A 19,396-nucleotide genomic window follows, 5' to 3' on the forward strand; every position below is an offset into this window, starting at 1 on the left:
AAACATGATGATTTGCATATTACCTTGAATATGCAAAATTGAATTCCTAAAGGGGCAATAGATGACAATCCTTTCTTTTAAAGTAGTGGTGACCAAGTTAGGTTTTTGGCTTAAAACCCCATAAACATCATTGTCTACTTGGAACCTCCTTGTCAGCTTTCGTTTTTCTCCTTTTTGATTTTTTCAAAATTAAATAAAGATTGAAATAAAAATAAAATAAAAAAAATTTGAAACAGAAATATAATCCTAAATGGTGACCTTGGTAAAAAATACTCTTTTTCTAAAAACTAGACTTATCTTCTTCGAATTGATTTGTTGAAAATCCTGACAGCAAATAAAGACTTTAAAAGCTCTGACAAAAGGAGGAAGATAAAGTCTGCCCCATGACTGTATAAACCCTTTCGATCATTTCCGTCTTCAAGCACACTGCTGCACTTCATGACAGTCGTATACATTCATTACGTTAATAATGCTAATTTCGGGTGAGTGGGTTTGGAGGGAGGCGGGAAAGGACCGGCTGTCAGAGTGTTGCCGTGGCAACTTTCTCACTAGATTTAGTGGTTTTCAGTAGGTCTCGTACATGCTTGCTAGTTTTCGCTTTAACATTGTCAGCATGTTACCACTTTCTATGTCAGTATGTTAGCATGCCAACTTCGGCAAGACAGGCTGGTTGACCCTTCTTTTTCAGTCAAACCTATTAAAGGTTAGATATGACGAGGTAGATGTAGGAAAGGTTTTAGTTATTCATGCAAACTGACCATTCAAAATGTACCCTGTGTTTTGCCTGACTGCAAAGACTTAAGTAAATGTCCCTTTTTGTGTCACAGAGAAAAAGGGACAAGAAGGAGCAATCTCCTGTTTAGCTTTACCTGTGGTTTCTTTAATCTTGGGCTTCCGATGACCGCCATCCCGTGTGGTCCCGAACCCGGGCTCGCCACTGGTTGCTGCATGGGTCTTCCTCGGCAGGGTGGGGTCCACGGAGTGGCCGGCCCTCCCCTCGCCGGGGGGCCCAAAGGCCTTATCCTGGGCCGTTGCATAACTCAGCCCCTTGAGTGAGGACTCCGAAAGCACATGCATATTGTCTGTGGCACAAAGAGGAGAATCCATGGGAGTCGCACAGCTGCTGCTGCCTGTGCTACAACCAGCGTCTATGGAGGAACACTGTGAGCCGTGCAGAGGATGAGCGCCTTCGCTCTGTATCGACGACATGCGCTTGCTCACTTTGTACTCGCGCGACTGGGTGACGTCGCGCTCCGACGGCGGGATCTTAATTTGCTGCTGCTCGTTGTCCTGGGAAGCGGCCTCTCCCTCTGCGAGCGCAGCCGCTTTGCACGGAGAGCGGAGACGGTCGCTCGACTGTTGGCTTCCTTCGCTCGAGTCACGTTTCTCTCCCTTCACTGTTAGCTTGTCCGCGTGGGAAGCCTGTGGGTCGAGATGGTCGGCCATCTTGTTTCCGGGCGCTCTCTGCTGCCATTTTTGATGTCCGTCTTTAAAGTGAGTCCGCCCGAGATCGAGTTGATTCATGTAGTAGGAATCTCTCACGGTGAAAGCGTTGTACTTCCCGACAAGATGAGGGGACTCGTCTCTTGGCGAGTCGCGAGGAGCCACGTCGGATCTGTTAGAAGATTCACAGGTATCTGCCTCCCTCTGTTTCCCTCCCTGTCTGCTCATTACCGAGTCAAGGTGCATCTTAGTGAAGTATTCGCTGACTGACTTCATTTCCATTGTCTCTGGCTCCATTTCACCGCCATCCGAGTGCAGGATATGCGAGGAGGCGACGGCAGAAGATTTCGCCTCGCCATCTTGCTGCTCCTGGGGGTTGCGCCGCCCGGCTCCCGGTGCACCGTCGCCAGGTGCTGCTGCGGCCTTTGTCTTTTCCTCGTTCGCGGCGTGGTATCCTTCTGCCACAGCTGCGTGCATCCTCAGGTGGTTTTCTGAGTGTCTTTGAGCGGTGGCCAGCTCGGAGCTCTCTGTCATCTCAGAGGAGTTTGTCTCATTGCCAGAATCGGAGGAATCGGGACTAAATGCACGAGATATTTCTACGCCTGTGTACCAAAGACAGACAAAATACTTTGTTAAAGAATTCAAATGACACGGGGGAACCATCGCAGATTGAGGGATGAGTGAACTGGAGCTGTAGTGAAAAAAATGTAATTCAACATGAAGGGGTGGAATAGGTGAATGGGAAAATAATATGATTAACATAAATCATAATCACATAATTAACAATCAAATCACGGAATCTTAAAATATTGCTACGTCACAGTCAAGACTTCAAAATGGGTATTCCATGGATTGCTTTTTAGTTTTTTTCTATATTAGACACAAATATTTGACATATTTGGCAGTGTGCAAATCAAAACAACATGTAATGATCAATAAAAAAAACACAAGTCTTGCCAAAATGAATGATACTGTGGTGAACACAACCGTCTGTATGATGAAATGAATGAAGAAACACTCAAACACACAAATGAAAACATAGAACAAAATGGGCTTTATTGAAAAAAGGACAACAACAAATTAAAAGCGAATGGCTGCAACATGTTTGGTGTTAATGAATGAATGTTACAATCGTGTAAGGAGAACCTGTGCTACTCTCTGACGGTGCCGCACTCTGTTCCTCGGATGCAGCGAGGGCCTCGAGCGCCTGTAAGGTCGACACCACTGCGTCGTTCAGAGGCTCCTCGTGGTCCTCAGCCCCGAGGTTGGGTACCGAATCTATGAGAGACACCGGGATGTCGTTGCAGGCCCCCTGTGCCCGATTCCCGGCCCCCTGCTGCTGCTGCTGCTCCTCCTCGTCAGAGCTGTCCCTGAAGCCGGGAGGAGGAGCAGCGATGGCCAAGTTAAGAGAGTGCAGCAGCACGTCGTTGTCCTCCTCGTCGTTCCCCTCCGGCGGGGGAGGGAGGGAAGTCAAGTCGATGATGTCATCGCTGGACCCCGAGAGCGAGAGCAACGTAGGCTTGTCAATGTCACTCATCACCATGTCCTCCTCGCAGCTGATGTCATCCTCGTCCTCGGCCTCGTCTGTCGTCTCCGCGTAACAGATGTCGTGCAGCAGCGGCTCCTCGATGCATTCAGTAGGCCCAAAGATTTTGGTGGAGTACTGGTAACCGTCCCCGTCTTCTATGGCGTCCATCATCTTATAGTCCTCTTCGAGACGCCTATACATGTGGCCGTGACTGTCTAAAATCTCTGGGGTCTCATCCATCAGTCTCTGGTAGCCCAGATTTTGGGGGTTTACACTGTCAAAGGGTGGATCTCCAAATATGAAGGAGACCTTTGCGCCCCTGGAAGAGTCTTGGGGTTTGGGCCTCGGGACGTTGAGGTAAGTTTGGGTGCAAGGGATCCTGCAGCACTCCGCCCTCTCTGCCATGTGAATTGAGTGCTGGGCCTGGTGGATCTCTGTGATGTAAACTTGTTGACCTTCAAATTTCCCGTGCTCAAGGTACTCCTGGTCAGAATAATCTTGGCTGCATCTCTGGTTGTTTCTGTCCTGGAGTCCTTTGTGGGGTGTGCTGTATGTACACTCAATGGCCTGGTAGGGCTGCTTTACTCTAGACGCGTGGCCTGCAAAGAGGAACCAAAAACATTTAGCAGGTTTATTTAAAACACACAAAATCTCATGAGTCATCTCGTGATCATTTCCGGCCTACTCGTGTTTGTGTTTTTGGCCACATTGAAGATGGAGCGCCTCGAGTCCACCAGGAGTTTGTAGTAGCCGGCGGTCAAACAGGCGAGATTCATTGCATCAGCAGACTCCATTAAGAGAGTGATGGGCTGTGAACGAGGCAGATAAGCAGAAGGCAATGAGGGCAAAGTAAATGGGATCGTGGGGAGAATAACGTTGTAGTGGCTGCTAAACAGATTTGGTGCTGTTGAAAGAAGAGGGTCCGCTAACCTTTACGTCCAGAACATGAAGCTCCACTCGAACCCTGTTGTCATCTTCTGTATACATCTCAATGCGGTTGACGTGACTGAAATCGGCCAGGAGAGCCACCAGGTTTGTTTTGGTGTTAATCACATGACTAATGCCATACTTGGGTCCCACCAGCAACGTCACTTCTGTGTGCTTCTCGCCTTGCTGCGAAGTAAAGGGAGCGTTAGCACACGTGTCACTTTCTGCATGCACTTGAGCAGCGTGTGACACGGTGTTGTGTTGTCTGTCGCGCGCTGGCAGCAGCACATGATGTGAGAAGACGGTTTCACTCACAATTAGCGTGGATTTAAAAACCCGTCCTCCGTACAGCCGCAGATCGCTGAGATACTTCAGATAATGGACCTTTGCCTGCAAGGCTGTCAGCTGGAATGGGGGAGGAAACATGACACATAGGATGAAATACACGCTGAGCTTATTTAAATGAGGTGTTGACAGCAGAATGTAACATTAAAAAAAAACACCATTACTTTGAACACTCCACTAGATGGCAGTAAACAGTATTTTCAGACGTAGTGGAAGAGAAAGATGAAGAGAATTACATACAGAGAGAGAAAGACATATGGTGAGAAGGGGTAATACACTGCACCTTTTTACCAGGCGGCACCAGGTTCTGGTTGGTTTTGAGGATGTGAGTGAGGGCTTTTTTGATGTTCTTCTCCTTCATGCTAGACAGCACGGCTGGAGGCAGGAACAACGCCAGACCCCACTCCTTCCTGCGGACCCACGACCCGTTAGGATTATAGGAGGTCACTCAGTCGCTACAATAAACAGTCAAGTCATTACTCGTGACCACTGATGGAGTGACTTCACTCTGAGGTGGTACATTGATTAACTGTAAAGGACGCAATCAGAATCATTTACTGAGCAAGGGTGCGTCTTCTGCCAGTGCTGTTGCATAACACCGGGGAGATCATTGTTGCTTTAATGTGTGAGAACATTATAGACTGAGTAACAAACCAGGAAAAATGACTCTGTAGTTATATATGCATGTGCGCAGTGGGAAATCTACTCACTCAATATACTTTAAGGAAACCTTCTGGGACTGCTTGGTGTTGATGGTTAGAATGTACATTTGCAAGGCAGCCAGATGAAGGGCCGTGTCGTATTTCAGCTCCGACCCAAATCTCTCCAATACCACATCATTGCAGCTCTGGAGGAGCGGGAGAGGACAGTGGCAGGTTACAATTCCGTCAACCTGAGACAACGACACTCAAACAGGAATAGTGTGTTTTCTAAGAAAGGTTATTACAGACTAAAATGAAAGGTGCTGAAGTGGCTTTAGATTTGCATACTGTGATTCTTTTAAAACTTTCAACATAACATAAGCCGCACTGCGTGTTTGACTGTCATCAACTGGTGACATTCACCTGAACATAGAGGTACTCAAATGCTACAGCGTCTCTCCTCAGGAGGTCCAAGGGATCCTTCGGGACAAAAGTGAGGCGAAAAAAGCACTTCATCTTTTGCGACCCTGGCCTCTGCGTCACCTAGAGCACAAGATACAAAGGGACCTGTTAGCTAAGTTTACAGTATGTATCTGCAAACAGGGAGGAATACATGCAGAAATGTGATATCAGGCCTATCTAAAACCATGGGGCCTGTCAGGATTACTAAATCAAAGTGATTCAACAAATAGATGACTCTCATTTTGGGAAATGAGCTCATCGCTTTCTTGCAGAGAATTATATGAGAAGACCTACGCCGCTCCCAAATCTGTCCAATAAATGAAGCTGGCGAGCTTGCTCTGTGCAAAAGGGGAAGAAATCCACCCAATAGCACATCCCAAGTAAAATGTTTTATCCCTTTAATAAAGTGTTTTTATGTAAAAACAGTGATGTGTCAATGCAATAAACTGATTAAGCCAATTTCCCACAATGTTGTAACATGTAACATTTTCCTGTAAAAGCTGTCAAGCTGACAAAGACCCTGCAGTTCCCCTTTGGTCCTACAGCATGAGCACAAAAAACATTCATCTGAGTACAAGGTTGGTATCCTCCCTCTGTTTTGTTGAGTCTATAATTGAACTGCATCGCTCTTGTTTAGTAAGAGAGGAAAGCTGACTCACCTGAGTAAGCATCTCCTGCTCATGCAGGAGCATAGGTTTGCTGGCAGACCCCTCAGCTCTTTGTTCCAGCATCAGAGAGAAGTGCTCGATACTCTTAATGGATAGCTTTTCTTGCAGGGTCAAGATGACATCCTTTCGGCAAGGCAAAATTGTAGTTAATATAATATGAGAACCCTGCAAAGGCTGCAGCCTGCTTGCGCTCAGCTTAATGTCAAAACCATCAATCATTTTCCCGGCTGAACACGTGCAGAAACATCGAGCGTAACATACCATCAGAGTTTCAACTGCAGTGTAAAAGAAATACAGGAAATGTAAATGTGAATTGTTGACCAGGTTTTCTGTGCACTCAGCTGTCGGTTCAGTTCAAAATGTGTTTTAGTCATGTTTCTGTGCAGGTTCTGAAGGCGGTGGTCAAGGTTTGCACTTTATAACGTGAAACATTCAACATTTAAACCGAATATCACTTTAGATTACGCAACTTCATTTCACAGTGAAGCGAGGTTCTCCTCAACACTTACCTTAATGGATGTGCTGCTGTCAAATTTAAATGATTTAGTCTGCCCGTTCTCCAGGTACACCTTCAGAACATTTGGCATGAAGAGAAGGGAGTTGTCCTTCATCGTTTCCTGAGGATAACAATCATTTGATATTTATATACTGTGGTTAAAGCTGGGGTTTGCACAAAAATACAGAAGAACCTTTTATCATTTTGTGGTTAGTATTAAAGAAGGGCTCAAATGTGCAGCCCTCATCCTTCCCTCTTAGTCCTAAGCGAGTACTAGTCGCTCATATCAAACACATTGGTTGTAATTGCCCGAATAAAGACAAATTCTATGAGAATAACCATTCCTGTTCCATTTGCAAGCTTGTGCGCCTGTAAAACCTTGCTGTGATTCTCAGCTGGCTACAATAGAAGAGAACACGGTGCCAGTTGAGAGATGGAGAGAAATTGTTAATAGTTTGCTTTCTGCTAAACATAGTCGTGAGCTGCATGAGCCGCATCCGAAAGTATTGGAAAAATCCTCCCTCCATCTCTGAAACGCCTTGCCAATATTGATCCATCTTCCATCTTTGAATTGCTTTGCAGTGTAGAAAATTGTTGCCGATGCAGAAACAGTAACTTTTCTGCAGGATTTCTTGCTGTTGAATCATTTTCTTATAAGACCCTTTATAACTATCCCAGAATTTCTTCAGCCTGAAAACATACGCAAGCTGAAGTTCTCTCAGACCCCTTAAATGATCACATGTAGTAACAGTTGGACTTTTTGCCCAATTTCAACAAAATTAAACCGCCTATCACCACTTTAAAATGCACGAGAGAGAAAACAACAGCATATTCAAGAGCTGCATATTAAGTCAAATGAAAGCAGCGATGCCACATTTTGCATTCTCGTTTAAATAAGAGGGTAAATATAATCTCATATCTCGTAATTATGAAGCTAAAACCAGGAGATGGTTAGCTTTGGTTAGCATACAAACCTTTAGAAGGGGGAGATGGCTAGAGAGTGGCTACAAAATCAAATCAGCCCTTCGTATTCGACAAAAGGCTTCAACTTCGCCCAGTCGAGAAATACCACGTAAAAACACTACTTTTCCTCTTTTACAAGTTCCTCCACAGATTAAACAAATAATAACTTTCTTGGTATTATGTACGAGGCTGCCTGATAGTCTTCTCACTAAGTGGCTGCTCATTAAAGATCCTCCTCCCAGTGTGACAAATCCAATAAATCAGGGAAGCTGTGAGTGTGCCCCCCCTTTCTCTGTCAATCAGACCCACTTGCTCTCTATTTCATTCCAGCAATGAAGAAATCATTTCTTGCTTACCCATATCTTCATTTTACCATCAGTGGTATCTGATATTATTACTCTGCCCCACACACACTTTCAGAGTTAAAGTAATGCTGCCGTTCGTTCTCGCGATGTACAATGCACACTGTGACTTACGGGGACCTGGCCGTTGATGATGACCTCCTCGGCGAAGCGTACTTTAACAGGATTAGTCTTTAACTTGGCCTTTTTGGCTGCGCTGATGAATGCCGATTTGGGTGACTTTTGTAGGGGAAAAAAAAAGAAAAAACAGCTTTAATTGACAACAATGTCTTTTATAGATGAGTCATGTATTTTTTTTTAGCTCCACACAATTCAAGGACATGTTCCCTTCTTGAAATATCACCACTTCCCATTTCTCCACTCAGTGCTGATGCACTGAGGGAGGCTCTGAGTGAGGGCGAAAGAGGGGGATGCCCTCTCTGCCGCTGTGTCATTGAGGCTGCAAAGAAACGCCTCGTCAACGGAAGCAATTACAGGCTGGATTATAAGAGCCGCTTGGGGATTCTACACCACATATTTTTTTCCTGCAAATTAAATCCTTTTTAAAATTGAACCATATGGCTCATCATGATGCGCCTCTGAACACTATGAAACTAAAAAAGTGATTCATTTAAATGCACAATGAATGGATGTATTTAAAAATACAAAATATATTCTGATAGTGGGCAGAGAATCATCATTTTTGAAGGAACTACAAGCATCATTTGCATTTCTACTGACTTATTTTGTCAACCGTAAAAATAAAAAGGCAGAATATATGCTGCCGGCGTTGTTCAAAACCATCTGGTGCTGCGTGACTCCAGTAAATGTTGATGCGGCCGGCTCATCTGAGGTCTTGCGAGGATCTGACGCTACAACATGGGAAGCCTTGAAATGACTGCAGCAATGGGACCCGTTGACTTAGCGGGGCTGTAACACTCGGCTCAGGCATTACTGAGACGGTGCCAACCAAAGCATATGGCACGATTAACGACTGGCTTTCACCGAGTCAACAAAATAATCAGTTACAAAGACACAAATGGCCGGTCGGGAATGTACTCCGTGTCACTCATGGGTAATTGAGAACTCACTGGGTACGGCTGAACAACGCTCAACAATATGGACTCCTTGCAGCTCCTGCCAAGAAAAAAACGGGAAAAAAACAAACATGGGGTTAAGGGAAATCGGCAAATCTCTCAGTTTTCGTCTTGTAATTGTTGCGCTTAAGACGTTGTGGTGGACGGTAGCAGCAGGAACATTGTGTCCATGTGATGCTCCTTTGTAGCAGCACCGCATCGCCTCCCAAGTGCAGTTTTACTGCAGAGGTCAGCCGCATTCAAGACCAAAGGAGCGGTGGAGGAGTGGCCACACGCATGGCGAACAGGTCATACCAAATCCTCCGCTGTATTAGTGTTATTCATGTTATTACAGTCCTACAAGAAAGACATCAACACCAGCATACAACAGGTTGCTACGACAACGTACTCGATCTTATAAGCTTATTCTGGATAGGAAGATTTTTTTTTTTTGATGGATCAGTGATTTTACAATAAGTTATGAAAACAACCTGTTTTTAAACAGCACTGCACAATTATCAACCACAGGTTCGACAGCTGGCGAATGACATCTCACCTGAGTGTGTTGTCATACCTGACAAGGTCAATGACCCTCTCCCTGGGCGCTGAACTGACCGGCTCATCATTAATCATCATGATCTCGTCTCCTGGGATCAGCCTGCCTTCTGAAGGACCCCCTGTCAACACAAATCAAACAGGAGTTGAGTGGAGCAAGCTGTGCACCACAGTCATGCCGTCTTTCTCCATTTGCTTGGTTTCGTGGCTCAGGTCTCTAATGAACGCTTACTCGTTGATCCCCGATAAAGTCAATGGAGCGCCTAAATTATGGGCCGAAATGGTCGTCGTCTGGCCTTTTTTTTTGTCAATTCTGAGGGGGATTTCATCTGCTCCGGGGGAACGTGTTATAAAACAGCCATGGGTGGGATGGGTCAATGTGTTAATGGAGCTCACTGGTTCGCTGGGGCACTGTACCTGGTGTGACTGAGCGGACCACCACAGGTTTCTCACTGCCGGCCACAAATCCAAAGCCAAGCACTGGGTCTCGTCTCATCTCCACCTTCCTGGGCGCTGGTGGCACAAACCTGTCCCCGTCCAGACGGACCTCATCCAGAGAGCTGCTCTGCGAGACGCTGCTGTGAGACGGATAGAATACATATTTTACCTTCGTCCCTGCCGGTTGTGGTGGGTATTTAAGGCAATTGTTTGACATTGTACAAGTACAAATGATTCATGAAGTAAGTGAGAAAACCATATTGGAATACAACCAATAAAATAATGTGTCTTCAAGAGACAATGACAACTGCAGCTATGTACGTCGGTTTCTGTTGAAGGATGTAACCACTCACTGTACACGAAAAGGTTTGTTTACCTCAATCTCCAAAATGTTTAAAGACAAGACGCAAGATGTTGTTTTGAAATAAGAAACTAGTGCAATGCTGCAAAAATAGAACATGTGGGCGATGGCAATCAGGACCCAATGCGTTCTCACATTGCAGAGACTGTGTGCTTTACAAAAGACCAGTTGCAATTTTCTTCGGTATTCATGCAGTCATGTGTCATAGAATCGGTTTCCTGATTTGCCACGACAGGTACAATGTGCAGTTTTGTGATTTGCTCCCTCGATTACTAAGATCAATTCATTTTTCTCTGTCCTTCCAACACAGTTATGATTCTGCGCTTGACCTAAAAAGTCGAAGCAGGCACTATGTGCTTTCACATATTCCGTGATCACAGTTTTACAGCGTTACTCCACTTTCTCTGGCTTGCAAAGGCAGAAGCAGCTCCGTTTGGTGCCAACAATGTTGGTTAATTAAAGCTGTGGGCAGACAGTGTGTAATTCACAGTTATTCATGACACGTGTACTATTCACCCCTAAATACCAACAATTAAGCTTCTACTGCACAAAGACACAGAGAGATCTTTCAATCGCAATCCTGCAACTACAAAAAAAAAAAAATGTTCCACAAGATGGTCAAAGCTAAGTGATTGTCAACTGAGATTTTGGAGGATGACTCAACAATTCCCTCCCAGAGAAAACCCAGAAAAAAAGAACAGAACAGTGGTGAGCTTTTTTTGTGGTCATATGAAGTGAACCGATCTGTGATATTTTCACATTCACCCTTTACAGCGACTTCTATATGTATGTTGAAATATATAGAAATGTTACCACGAGACTTTACTAGGTAGTTCTAGCAAAACTGGGCCTTTATTGTTTGGAGGGTGGTAAAGAGGTCTAGAGGTTTCAAACTGTACAAACGCGCTCTAAATGAAACAAATCAATTGTTCCAGTAAAAACACAACGCGCTTTCTGTTCAAGCCAAATAACAACCTATTCTGTTATGAATGATGTTGCAATAAGCTATAGAAGGTAATACAACGTCTCTGAAGATACATGTTGACGGTTTTACATTTCTCTCATTTGAAGAGCTCTTACTGTTGCACTTGTTGACGGTTTTTATGAAGAAAACTATTTACTCTAATTAATCTGCCCGCTTCATGTGACAAGCACAAGGTTTCTCTCATGTGAAAAGATGGGAGAATGAGTGGGAGAAAATTATAACTTGTAACAAGACTAAAGTTGTATATTAATTAAAAAGTAGAAAATTAAAATCCTCATAGAAAAGCTTATTTGTGACACACGGATGCTGATAATCTTGCCTGTACATTAATTAAATCAACAACTCAAAAGGAATGTGGTTCTGATACAACGTATATGACAATACACACAAGTTGTTATAATTTGTATTTTGCAGGGCGTATTATACAGGTGTTGTATTTAAAATTAAGATATTATCCTCTTTGAAATTAAAAAGGAAACCGCAACAAGTCATGTTTAGTTTAGAAACAAATCTGGATTAGGGCATAATTAAATGATAAAAAACATCTTTTGTTTTTGTCTGCATAACAATATTAGAAAGCTTGCGGTTTATATGCTGTTTTTTTTTCTTCACAGACTTTTCTTCAAAGCCTTTGGTTAAAATAAATGTAAAAAATAATAAACTACAAAGCTATATGCTAGTATAAGTATTTATTGTGGGACATATATTTATATATTTAGAATTCAGTAATTCTGCAAACACATTGTGATTACTTCCATCATAAAGCGCCTGAAGGAAAGCTTTGAAAATAGCGACCAAAAAGCCAAAGGCAAAACTAATACATTTTAGACTGTGTAGAGGTGTTTTTGTCATTAAATCTTTAATGTCATTAAATTATTATATTTACCACAATAACTTACTGCATTCATAAATCACAAACCTTCACTCATTCTCACAACAACACATGCATTTTGAGAGTAAGAACCACGCTTTGAAAGAAAGGCATGAAATGAAGTCATTTAGCAACAATTTGGGTCACCCATTTAAAAATGCATCGAACAAATGGTCAAAACCACACAAAAGCCTCTAATTTCACGGCGGCGTGGCACAGTAGTGTGGGCAGGCACAGAGACTGAAAGCAGCATGTGCAGAGCCTGCAGTAAAGAGACTAAAAAGGTGCAGCTAATTGAAAATAATGAGCTGAGTCGGTTGTCCCTGAGGTCATCACGGAGGAAACACAGGCTGTCTTCCAAATTGCATATTCTTCTTTTCACGATACTTACTGTAGCTGCCCTTGCAAAGTATGCACCTTTGCATGCAGTATACATACAATTGGGAAGTGCTACTTTGTTGTAATACTGCGCCATAAAATGTAGCCCTCTTTGGCATTTATCATCAATGTACTGTAATTAGTTATACGGGTGTATTTATGTGTGGCTCGCTGGCTGAATTCTCGTTTGTTAATAGCCTGGTTCCTGAAGGACAAGAAATACACCAAATACGTTCATGTTCTTTTTGGTGTTTTGTGATATATAAACAATAAAATAAAATCATTCATCAAAGTAAGAGCTCTGTTCTTTTCTAGAAGGATCTAACCGCAGTCTGACAGGTCACACAACACTTCACGACAAGACAGCCCCTTCGAACCACATGGGACCAATGTAATCTACTTATTTTAATGTAGAACCAGAACCTAAACGTGACCAAATAGCAGTGTTACCTAAACCAAACTAAACTGGCGTGTCATGTATTAGGCATGTCCTTTGTGGATGGCTCAGTCGATGTATCATATGTCTGCACAGGATTGAGGAGATAAGTCAGAAAAGCATGTTGTCCTGCATAGTGCACAATATGTAATTGAGATAAACTAGACAATTATGGATTACTGAACTAAATAGTATGGGAGTGTTGGCATTGGCAGGCGTTCCATCATCCTAATGTGTTTGTGTCAAAAAAGTTAAAACAGGCTTCCTTTGGCGGCTCAAAATTAGAAAAGTCGAATTTGTGTCTTGAAATTACATTTGAGATAAAACTGTATGCGTGTGTTTAAAGAAATGTGGGTGGGAAATGCTAAAAAGCTCAGCACAAGTGTATCAACTTTGTATACAGGAATGCTTTTGTATACTTGTTTACAGGGTATATGTGGGATTTTTTTATATCGTCTGCATATATTATTATAATTATTATATCCAGAGGCATTAATGCTGGAGAGTCGCCAAATCTTCAGTAAACACCCACTTCAGTCTGTCCACGGTCAGTTTGGCAACATGGCATAAACAGAACAACACACCAGTGTGTCATAAGCCATTACTCATATGATGAATATAATATATTATGTTTTTTTAGTTGGTGCGTTTATTAGGCATTTCCACAAATGGCTTTTTACTTCTTTCATTAAATGCATCAGATCCATCAGACATTTGACTGTACCAAAGTTTTTTAAAGGTATCCGTCAGCTATATAATTAAAGATATATATAATTATATATGTACATATATTTCAAAAGTATACTTAATTCCAACACTACAATAGTTTTGTCCTCAATCTTGTCACCCCAACATTAAAACAAGATATAGATTTCAGTATCAAAAGTATTCGCTCCCAATGTCACTTTACCTTTCTGGAGTTCCTTCTAAGACGCAGTTTGGATTCAAGTTTCAGTTTCATCTCTCGAATGAGAAACCCAACATATTGTGCACATATCCGATCCACATGGTCCTGTGCATTCAGGAAGAGTTCTGTCTCCTCCCGTACACGGCCACCTGCTAAACATGGCACAAGTCCCATCCTGCAGACAGCCATGCATTAAATGTTCCCTAATCATGCTCATTAGCTGCATGCGTGTCTGCACAACACTCTGCACGGCAATCACAAGCCACACTGTGAGCTACACGGTTAACACAACGCTCTCTGAAAGCATGTTTTGGAAAAAGTGGAGTGAGCCCGTTGCTAAAAGCAATATTCCGTTTCTCTCGTTCTGAAAGAACTCCGACACAGCTCAAAACTTGCTGGTTATTTGTCTTCCTTTTTCTTTCTTTTTTAACAATGTAATGACAGCTAGTTTGTGTTGGCATATTTCTTTTGCTGGGTCACTCCTACTTCTAGGGGACCGTCTGCTGTGAATTGTCTAAACCTATAAAATATAGATGTTCTTTCCTAGTGAATTTGGCTTAGTGGAATCAATTCAAGAACCGATGGAACCACCGATCATTTCCTCTGAAAATCGAAAAGAAAGAGTCATGTGGCCATCGCATTGTCTGTCGTGACAAAGAATTCCCTTTTAAATCAGTCAATTTTCCAATACTTATCTCCTCTGCTGAACAATATCTGAAAGTCTCTAAACTCAAACACATCTTTGTTAAAAGCCTTGTGTCCCGCTGTAAATATTGAACAGCTTCTGCTTTATTCATGTGCTCCTGTCACGCCGACTAGACATGTGTTCTGAGAAGCACAACAATTTAGTATCAGCACACTGGAGCCTTGACAAACTCAGATTGCCGTGGACAGTCACAGAAACACTTGATTATTCATGAGTCTTCCTTAAATTTAGAAAGCTATGAAGCCAAAAACAGCCTCCATGATCTGTCTCATCCAGACACACTCTCTGCATGCAGCCCGTTCACCGCTCCCTGCTTCTTATATAACTCCTCTGACATCACGCTTCTCGTGCTCTAACCCATGTGTGACATGCACTCACCTCCAAGTCCGTATTCCCTGCTAGCACATCGATTTTGTTTGTATTAGCGAGATGCATCTATTTATAAAAGTGCCGTGCACGTTGTTTTGTTATAATGAATGAATAATGAAGAAGAAGTGACGTGTCTTGTTTGCAAATAAAAGGAGAAAAACCTTTAACATAACAGTTAGAGACTGGTATTCACAGGGGTTCATGAATGCAGCAATATGTGTTCTTCTGCTATGAATGCATAATACACATTTTAAATTACAAGATACAGGAAAGCCCAGCTGATTCAACAGATCAATACAATTAGCAAAAATGGTACCCTAACCCCTAACCCCTAACCCTCAACCCCCATTTTTATTATCTCCTTACACTCACATTCGAATCCACACAACACACAACTAGCGCAGTTTCTTTTTACCTGCCTGTACAGATATCCAGAAGTGCCAATCACAAAGGATCAATTACGCTGATGCCACACTATAACCCAGCATCCTCTGGAGGACGTGCAGACTTCTCAGTTCAAAACAGGTCCCTGCACGGGTGAATTCGCTCCTAGGCGGCGGCGTGCACACACTCTCCAAAAGCCCTCTTCTGCATTGGGGAGACTGCACGAGGAGCGTTGTGGGTGTGTGAGAGCGAGCGAGAGTAGGCAGGAGCAGAGTGTGCGCAGCAGTGCAGGGAACAGAGACAGTGTGGAGGCAGTGACGTGGCTGGAATAATCACAGGTTGGCAAAGCGTCTGAAACATCTGGGGAGAGGAGAAAGCTCCCCCTCCGTTCCTTTAAACACAGGGCACTCACTTGATGTAGCAGTCACGCCCCTCTCTGTTGGTGCCCATGTCCCATCCATTGGGGGGTCCTTGCGATGCACTCCAGGTCCCTGAAGGGGGCGGCCAGCCAGAGGATTTGGTCCTGTGGCTGTAGAGGAAAAAAAGGGTGAGAAATTCATCATTAATCAACTCAAAATGAGTGTGTGCGGTTTCATTAAAAACCATGCGTAACACCTGGAGCATCGAGCTCAGACCTTATGTGATGAATCAGGTCATTTCACTCTGAAGTAATTAGTTAGTTATTTAAATCCTAATAGAGATAATTGAGTCGTGGGCAGATATGAAGCGAATCAACCCAAATGACAAGAGAAACGTCTGATTCCAGCGCGATAAACAATGTTCCATGACTCCGGTTCGCCCAGTGAATACAAGTCCAATTAATTACGTGAGCTCGACACACAGGCAGAGTTGTCATGCCTCAATCTTGTGCTTCGAGGGGCATGAAAATGGTTTTATTTCTAGATGTGTTATTTATAAAAGACGCCCCGAGGAATTTTCTCATGAAGTAGTCATTTAAATGTCTCAACGCCAAGACGACTTGACGGAACCAGATACATCAATGCTTAACAAAACAGTTCATTTGTGAGCACTATTTCTTTAAACAATTCTTCCTGTCTCCTTCCTTGTGCTACCAGTAGGCAAGTTGAAGGTATTTAGAAGAACTGTGTTTTCTGTCTCTTTTTGCCCCCCCCCCTCTTGTCGTCCCTTCGTCTGCGTCTCTGCCTGCACGCCGGCGATGCTATGGAAGCGGTGGCAGTAAGTTATGTCGCTTCAAAGGCCTGTCTGCCGTGTAACAGGGCTCTTCGCATTCATTATTCAAAGCTCCTCTTTCTCTCCCTCTAAACATTTCCCCAGTTACTGTACCGATGAGAATAAATTCTGTGCAGGGTGCCGGTCCCTGCATGAGACTGTGGGTTGGCGTGGACGGGCACACAAAACCCGGCTCTCCGCACGGGCTCATGGTCCCATCCTGCGAGGTATTAATAAAATATTGCCAACTCATCAACACAATGTGTGAGCTGAGAGAAAGGTTACAAACTATTCTAAAGCTCTTCAGTGCAAAGAGGGAGGGATTTGGTTACAGAATAATGCAACCTAAGCTGAATTGTGTTCTGGGTTCAACAAAGCCCACCTATACTGGGCGCATTCAATCGTAATAAATTCATAAAAGAGCGCGTGCTGCTCCTGAGAACGGTGTCTTTCTTCCCTCAACTGGGCTCTGAACACAGCAGGTCATCGTTCTTTCTCCCCCAACGCGGTGGTGTGTTTGGTGGATATTAGTGTTTCCGCATGGATATGGATTTATTTGACCTACAGTACATTAGCTGGGAGCAGGCCGCGCGTGTGTATATTTAGAACACATTTCATGCAGCTCCAGAGATGTGTGTGGACACAGCTGGATACCGGCTGACATTTTTGTTCACCTCATTGACGAGTCCTGTTGGACCCTCTATTTCAGCCTCTGAGATAACCAGTGTTAGATGTCGCTGTTTTACACATTTCAGTTAAGAGCTTCATGCATGAAAGGTCAAAGAACTGTAGCATATGAATATGATTCTATAATGAGGTTATTTGTGGAGAGTTACTCCTTTGGCCATTTATTCCTCCACAGGCCTGCAGGGTAATTATGCATATTGTACTCACAGTTCCAGATGCAGTGCCTTCAAAATATCTTTTCTGAACTCAAGATTTCCACAAAATCCATTTTCTGTCTCTCAGCAACAGCGCGCCTGTATTAACGGCACAGCCATAGATTCGTTGATCTTTGATTTCCTTTGTCTGCAGGAGGGAGGTGCATTATGCTATTGAGTCGCAGCACTCCGACTAACAGAGAAGCTGAAAAGGTTTCGCACTGGTGGACAGTGAAACTGATCCTCGGCTTGCATTAATAAATGATGCCTGCACAGACGTATCGCACTAAGTAATCGAGCGCCAAGTGGGCAAGCCGTGCTGCACAATTCATGAACAGTTACCCAAGAGTCAGAGGGACGACGATAACACCCGGGAGTTAGAATCCAATTGAATTTCTGTCAGCTGTGATTGCACTGAAACTACACAAAACCTTAATCTAAATCAGTCGTTTAAAAAAAAGAAAGGTCAATAAGTCATGTGCAACCACAGGAAAGTAGAAGCCACATTTGCCACGGCAACTAACATCAAGGTTGCTGGGAGACTACACACAATTCTATTCAAAGTCTTTTTCTGCGTCACACTGGGAGTTTCTTTCATCAAACCTGATCAGTAATGAGGAATATATAAGTTGCTGTCTAGTGATATGAGGAAAATATTCCTTTTCAGTCCTTCACAACGATTGCATGAACAATGTGAACCTTGCTTTATCACAGTAGTTCACTTTCATTCCTTTGAATTCACGGTACTTATTTCGAAGCCTTCTTGTGTGTCGTGAAGGCTGAAATCTTGTCAAAGTGGGGAGTAACTCTGCATTATGGACAAGCCGCAGCTAAGAAGAGCACATTGCAGCGCAGACACAAGGCTAAATTATTTAAATCAGGGCCGGCTGCATAACGGAGCTCTGGTGCCACAGGCCTGATGTTCTTTACGGCATATTGAGAATTAAACAAGAGTCATTTTTCAAGATATATTCGGATTAGTTATTCTTTGTGAAGAGGTCGCTTCAATAACTCTTATTTGTAGGTGGCAGCAATATTTCTACCCAAATTCACCTGCTCATTGCCAAAGTGCTCAGCACTTCCTTCCCATAATGCACTTGGCGAGGGGCGGAGAAACGTCTCGGACAGGTTCAGAGAGCCATATTAGTTAAACGTGTTCTTTAAATGCCCTCATTAATCAAATATGACATTTTATTGTCAGGTTTGGCATGAGTGAGATTGAATATCGGGCTGCAGTCTCGTAGGATTGGATGCAAACACTATTTTCATCTGTTGAACATTCAGCACTGTTCGACGCAAACACAGATAAACACAAAAAAATAATTTACTAATTTAAAGAAAGAATCATTTAAATGTATTGATTCCACTGTATGTCATGTGAAATCAGTAATAATACTTATTCCTAGTTTTTACATTACCGTATTACTACTTCATTACCAATCGGTTCTGAGTGAATAAACGCTCGTCAGTGCTCTTGAATTAAACAGCGACACTTATGCAGAGACATTCCGCTAATGTGATTGTGTTTGGATATGAGACCGGTGGAGCCTCAACACCAGATGAGATGCCCATCTCCTGAGAAGAAGCCGCGAGTGAGCAGAGAAGTGCTCAGACACAGAGGAACCGCTCTGATTAAAGGCCTTACTCCTCAACCTCTTCCTTTTTTTATTGATGGGCAGGGGGGGCACGGCCTTTCGCTTCAGAAAGCATCTGCCCTCTGCTTGACTTCTTCAGCGAATACCGTGGCTCTGCTGCTTGGGTCTTCAGGCCCAGCGATTACTTTCATACTACTGTTCTTGCCCATTGTGTGACCGTTTTTTGAGAAGAGAAACACTCTGTTTTACTTATATTTTATTGGTACATTTTTGATATGCAGGAAAGCCCTTTCACTTGAGAACAATAGTGTCTATTATGCCCGTTTTGACTGAATATTGAATATCTACATTTGTCTTGCCCGGATATTGTTGCCATGGGCAACTGCACTGTAACTCTGGTGCTTCGATATAGAAAGGGTTTTGGTTAGTTAAATCTCCTCAGGGTGGGA

General features: G+C 43.3%; 1 protein-coding gene across 7 annotated transcripts in view; it reads right to left on the reverse strand.

Moving 5' to 3' along the window:
- The window catches only part of LOC120833809 (FERM and PDZ domain-containing protein 4), a 28,286-nt gene that overhangs the window by 1,826 nt on the left and 7,064 nt on the right, over positions 1–19,396 (reverse strand). For 2 of the 7 annotated variants that reach the window (XM_078090388.1, XM_040201328.2), the window contains exons 2-16: positions 15,693–15,809; positions 9,863–10,023; positions 9,465–9,567; positions 8,906–8,951; positions 7,950–8,054; positions 6,524–6,631; positions 6,006–6,137; positions 5,308–5,427; positions 4,954–5,090; positions 4,527–4,653; positions 4,214–4,303; positions 3,902–4,084; positions 3,657–3,780; positions 2,590–3,570; positions 870–2,045 (exon numbers count right to left, since the gene is read on the reverse strand). In XM_078090388.1, coding sequence (XP_077946514.1) covers positions 870–2,045; positions 2,590–3,570; positions 3,657–3,780; positions 3,902–4,084; positions 4,214–4,303; positions 4,527–4,653; positions 4,954–5,090; positions 5,308–5,427; positions 6,006–6,137; positions 6,524–6,631; positions 7,950–8,054; positions 8,906–8,951; positions 9,465–9,567; positions 9,863–10,023; positions 15,693–15,809 — 3,710 coding nt within the window. Of the gene's footprint in view, positions 1–869; positions 2,046–2,589; positions 3,571–3,656; positions 3,781–3,901; positions 4,085–4,213; positions 4,304–4,526; positions 4,654–4,953; positions 5,091–5,307; positions 5,428–6,005; positions 6,138–6,523; positions 6,632–7,949; positions 8,055–8,905; positions 8,952–9,446; positions 9,568–9,862; positions 10,024–15,311; positions 15,450–15,692; positions 15,810–19,396 lie in introns of those variants that run through there. The other 5 variants (XM_040201326.2, XM_040201327.2, XM_078090387.1 and 2 more) reach the window with 4 other exon arrangements.

Source organism: Gasterosteus aculeatus, chromosome 16, assembly GCF_964276395.1.
Source record: "Gasterosteus aculeatus chromosome 16, fGasAcu3.hap1.1, whole genome shotgun sequence".
Taxonomy (NCBI): Eukaryota; Metazoa; Chordata; class Actinopteri; order Perciformes; family Gasterosteidae; genus Gasterosteus; species Gasterosteus aculeatus.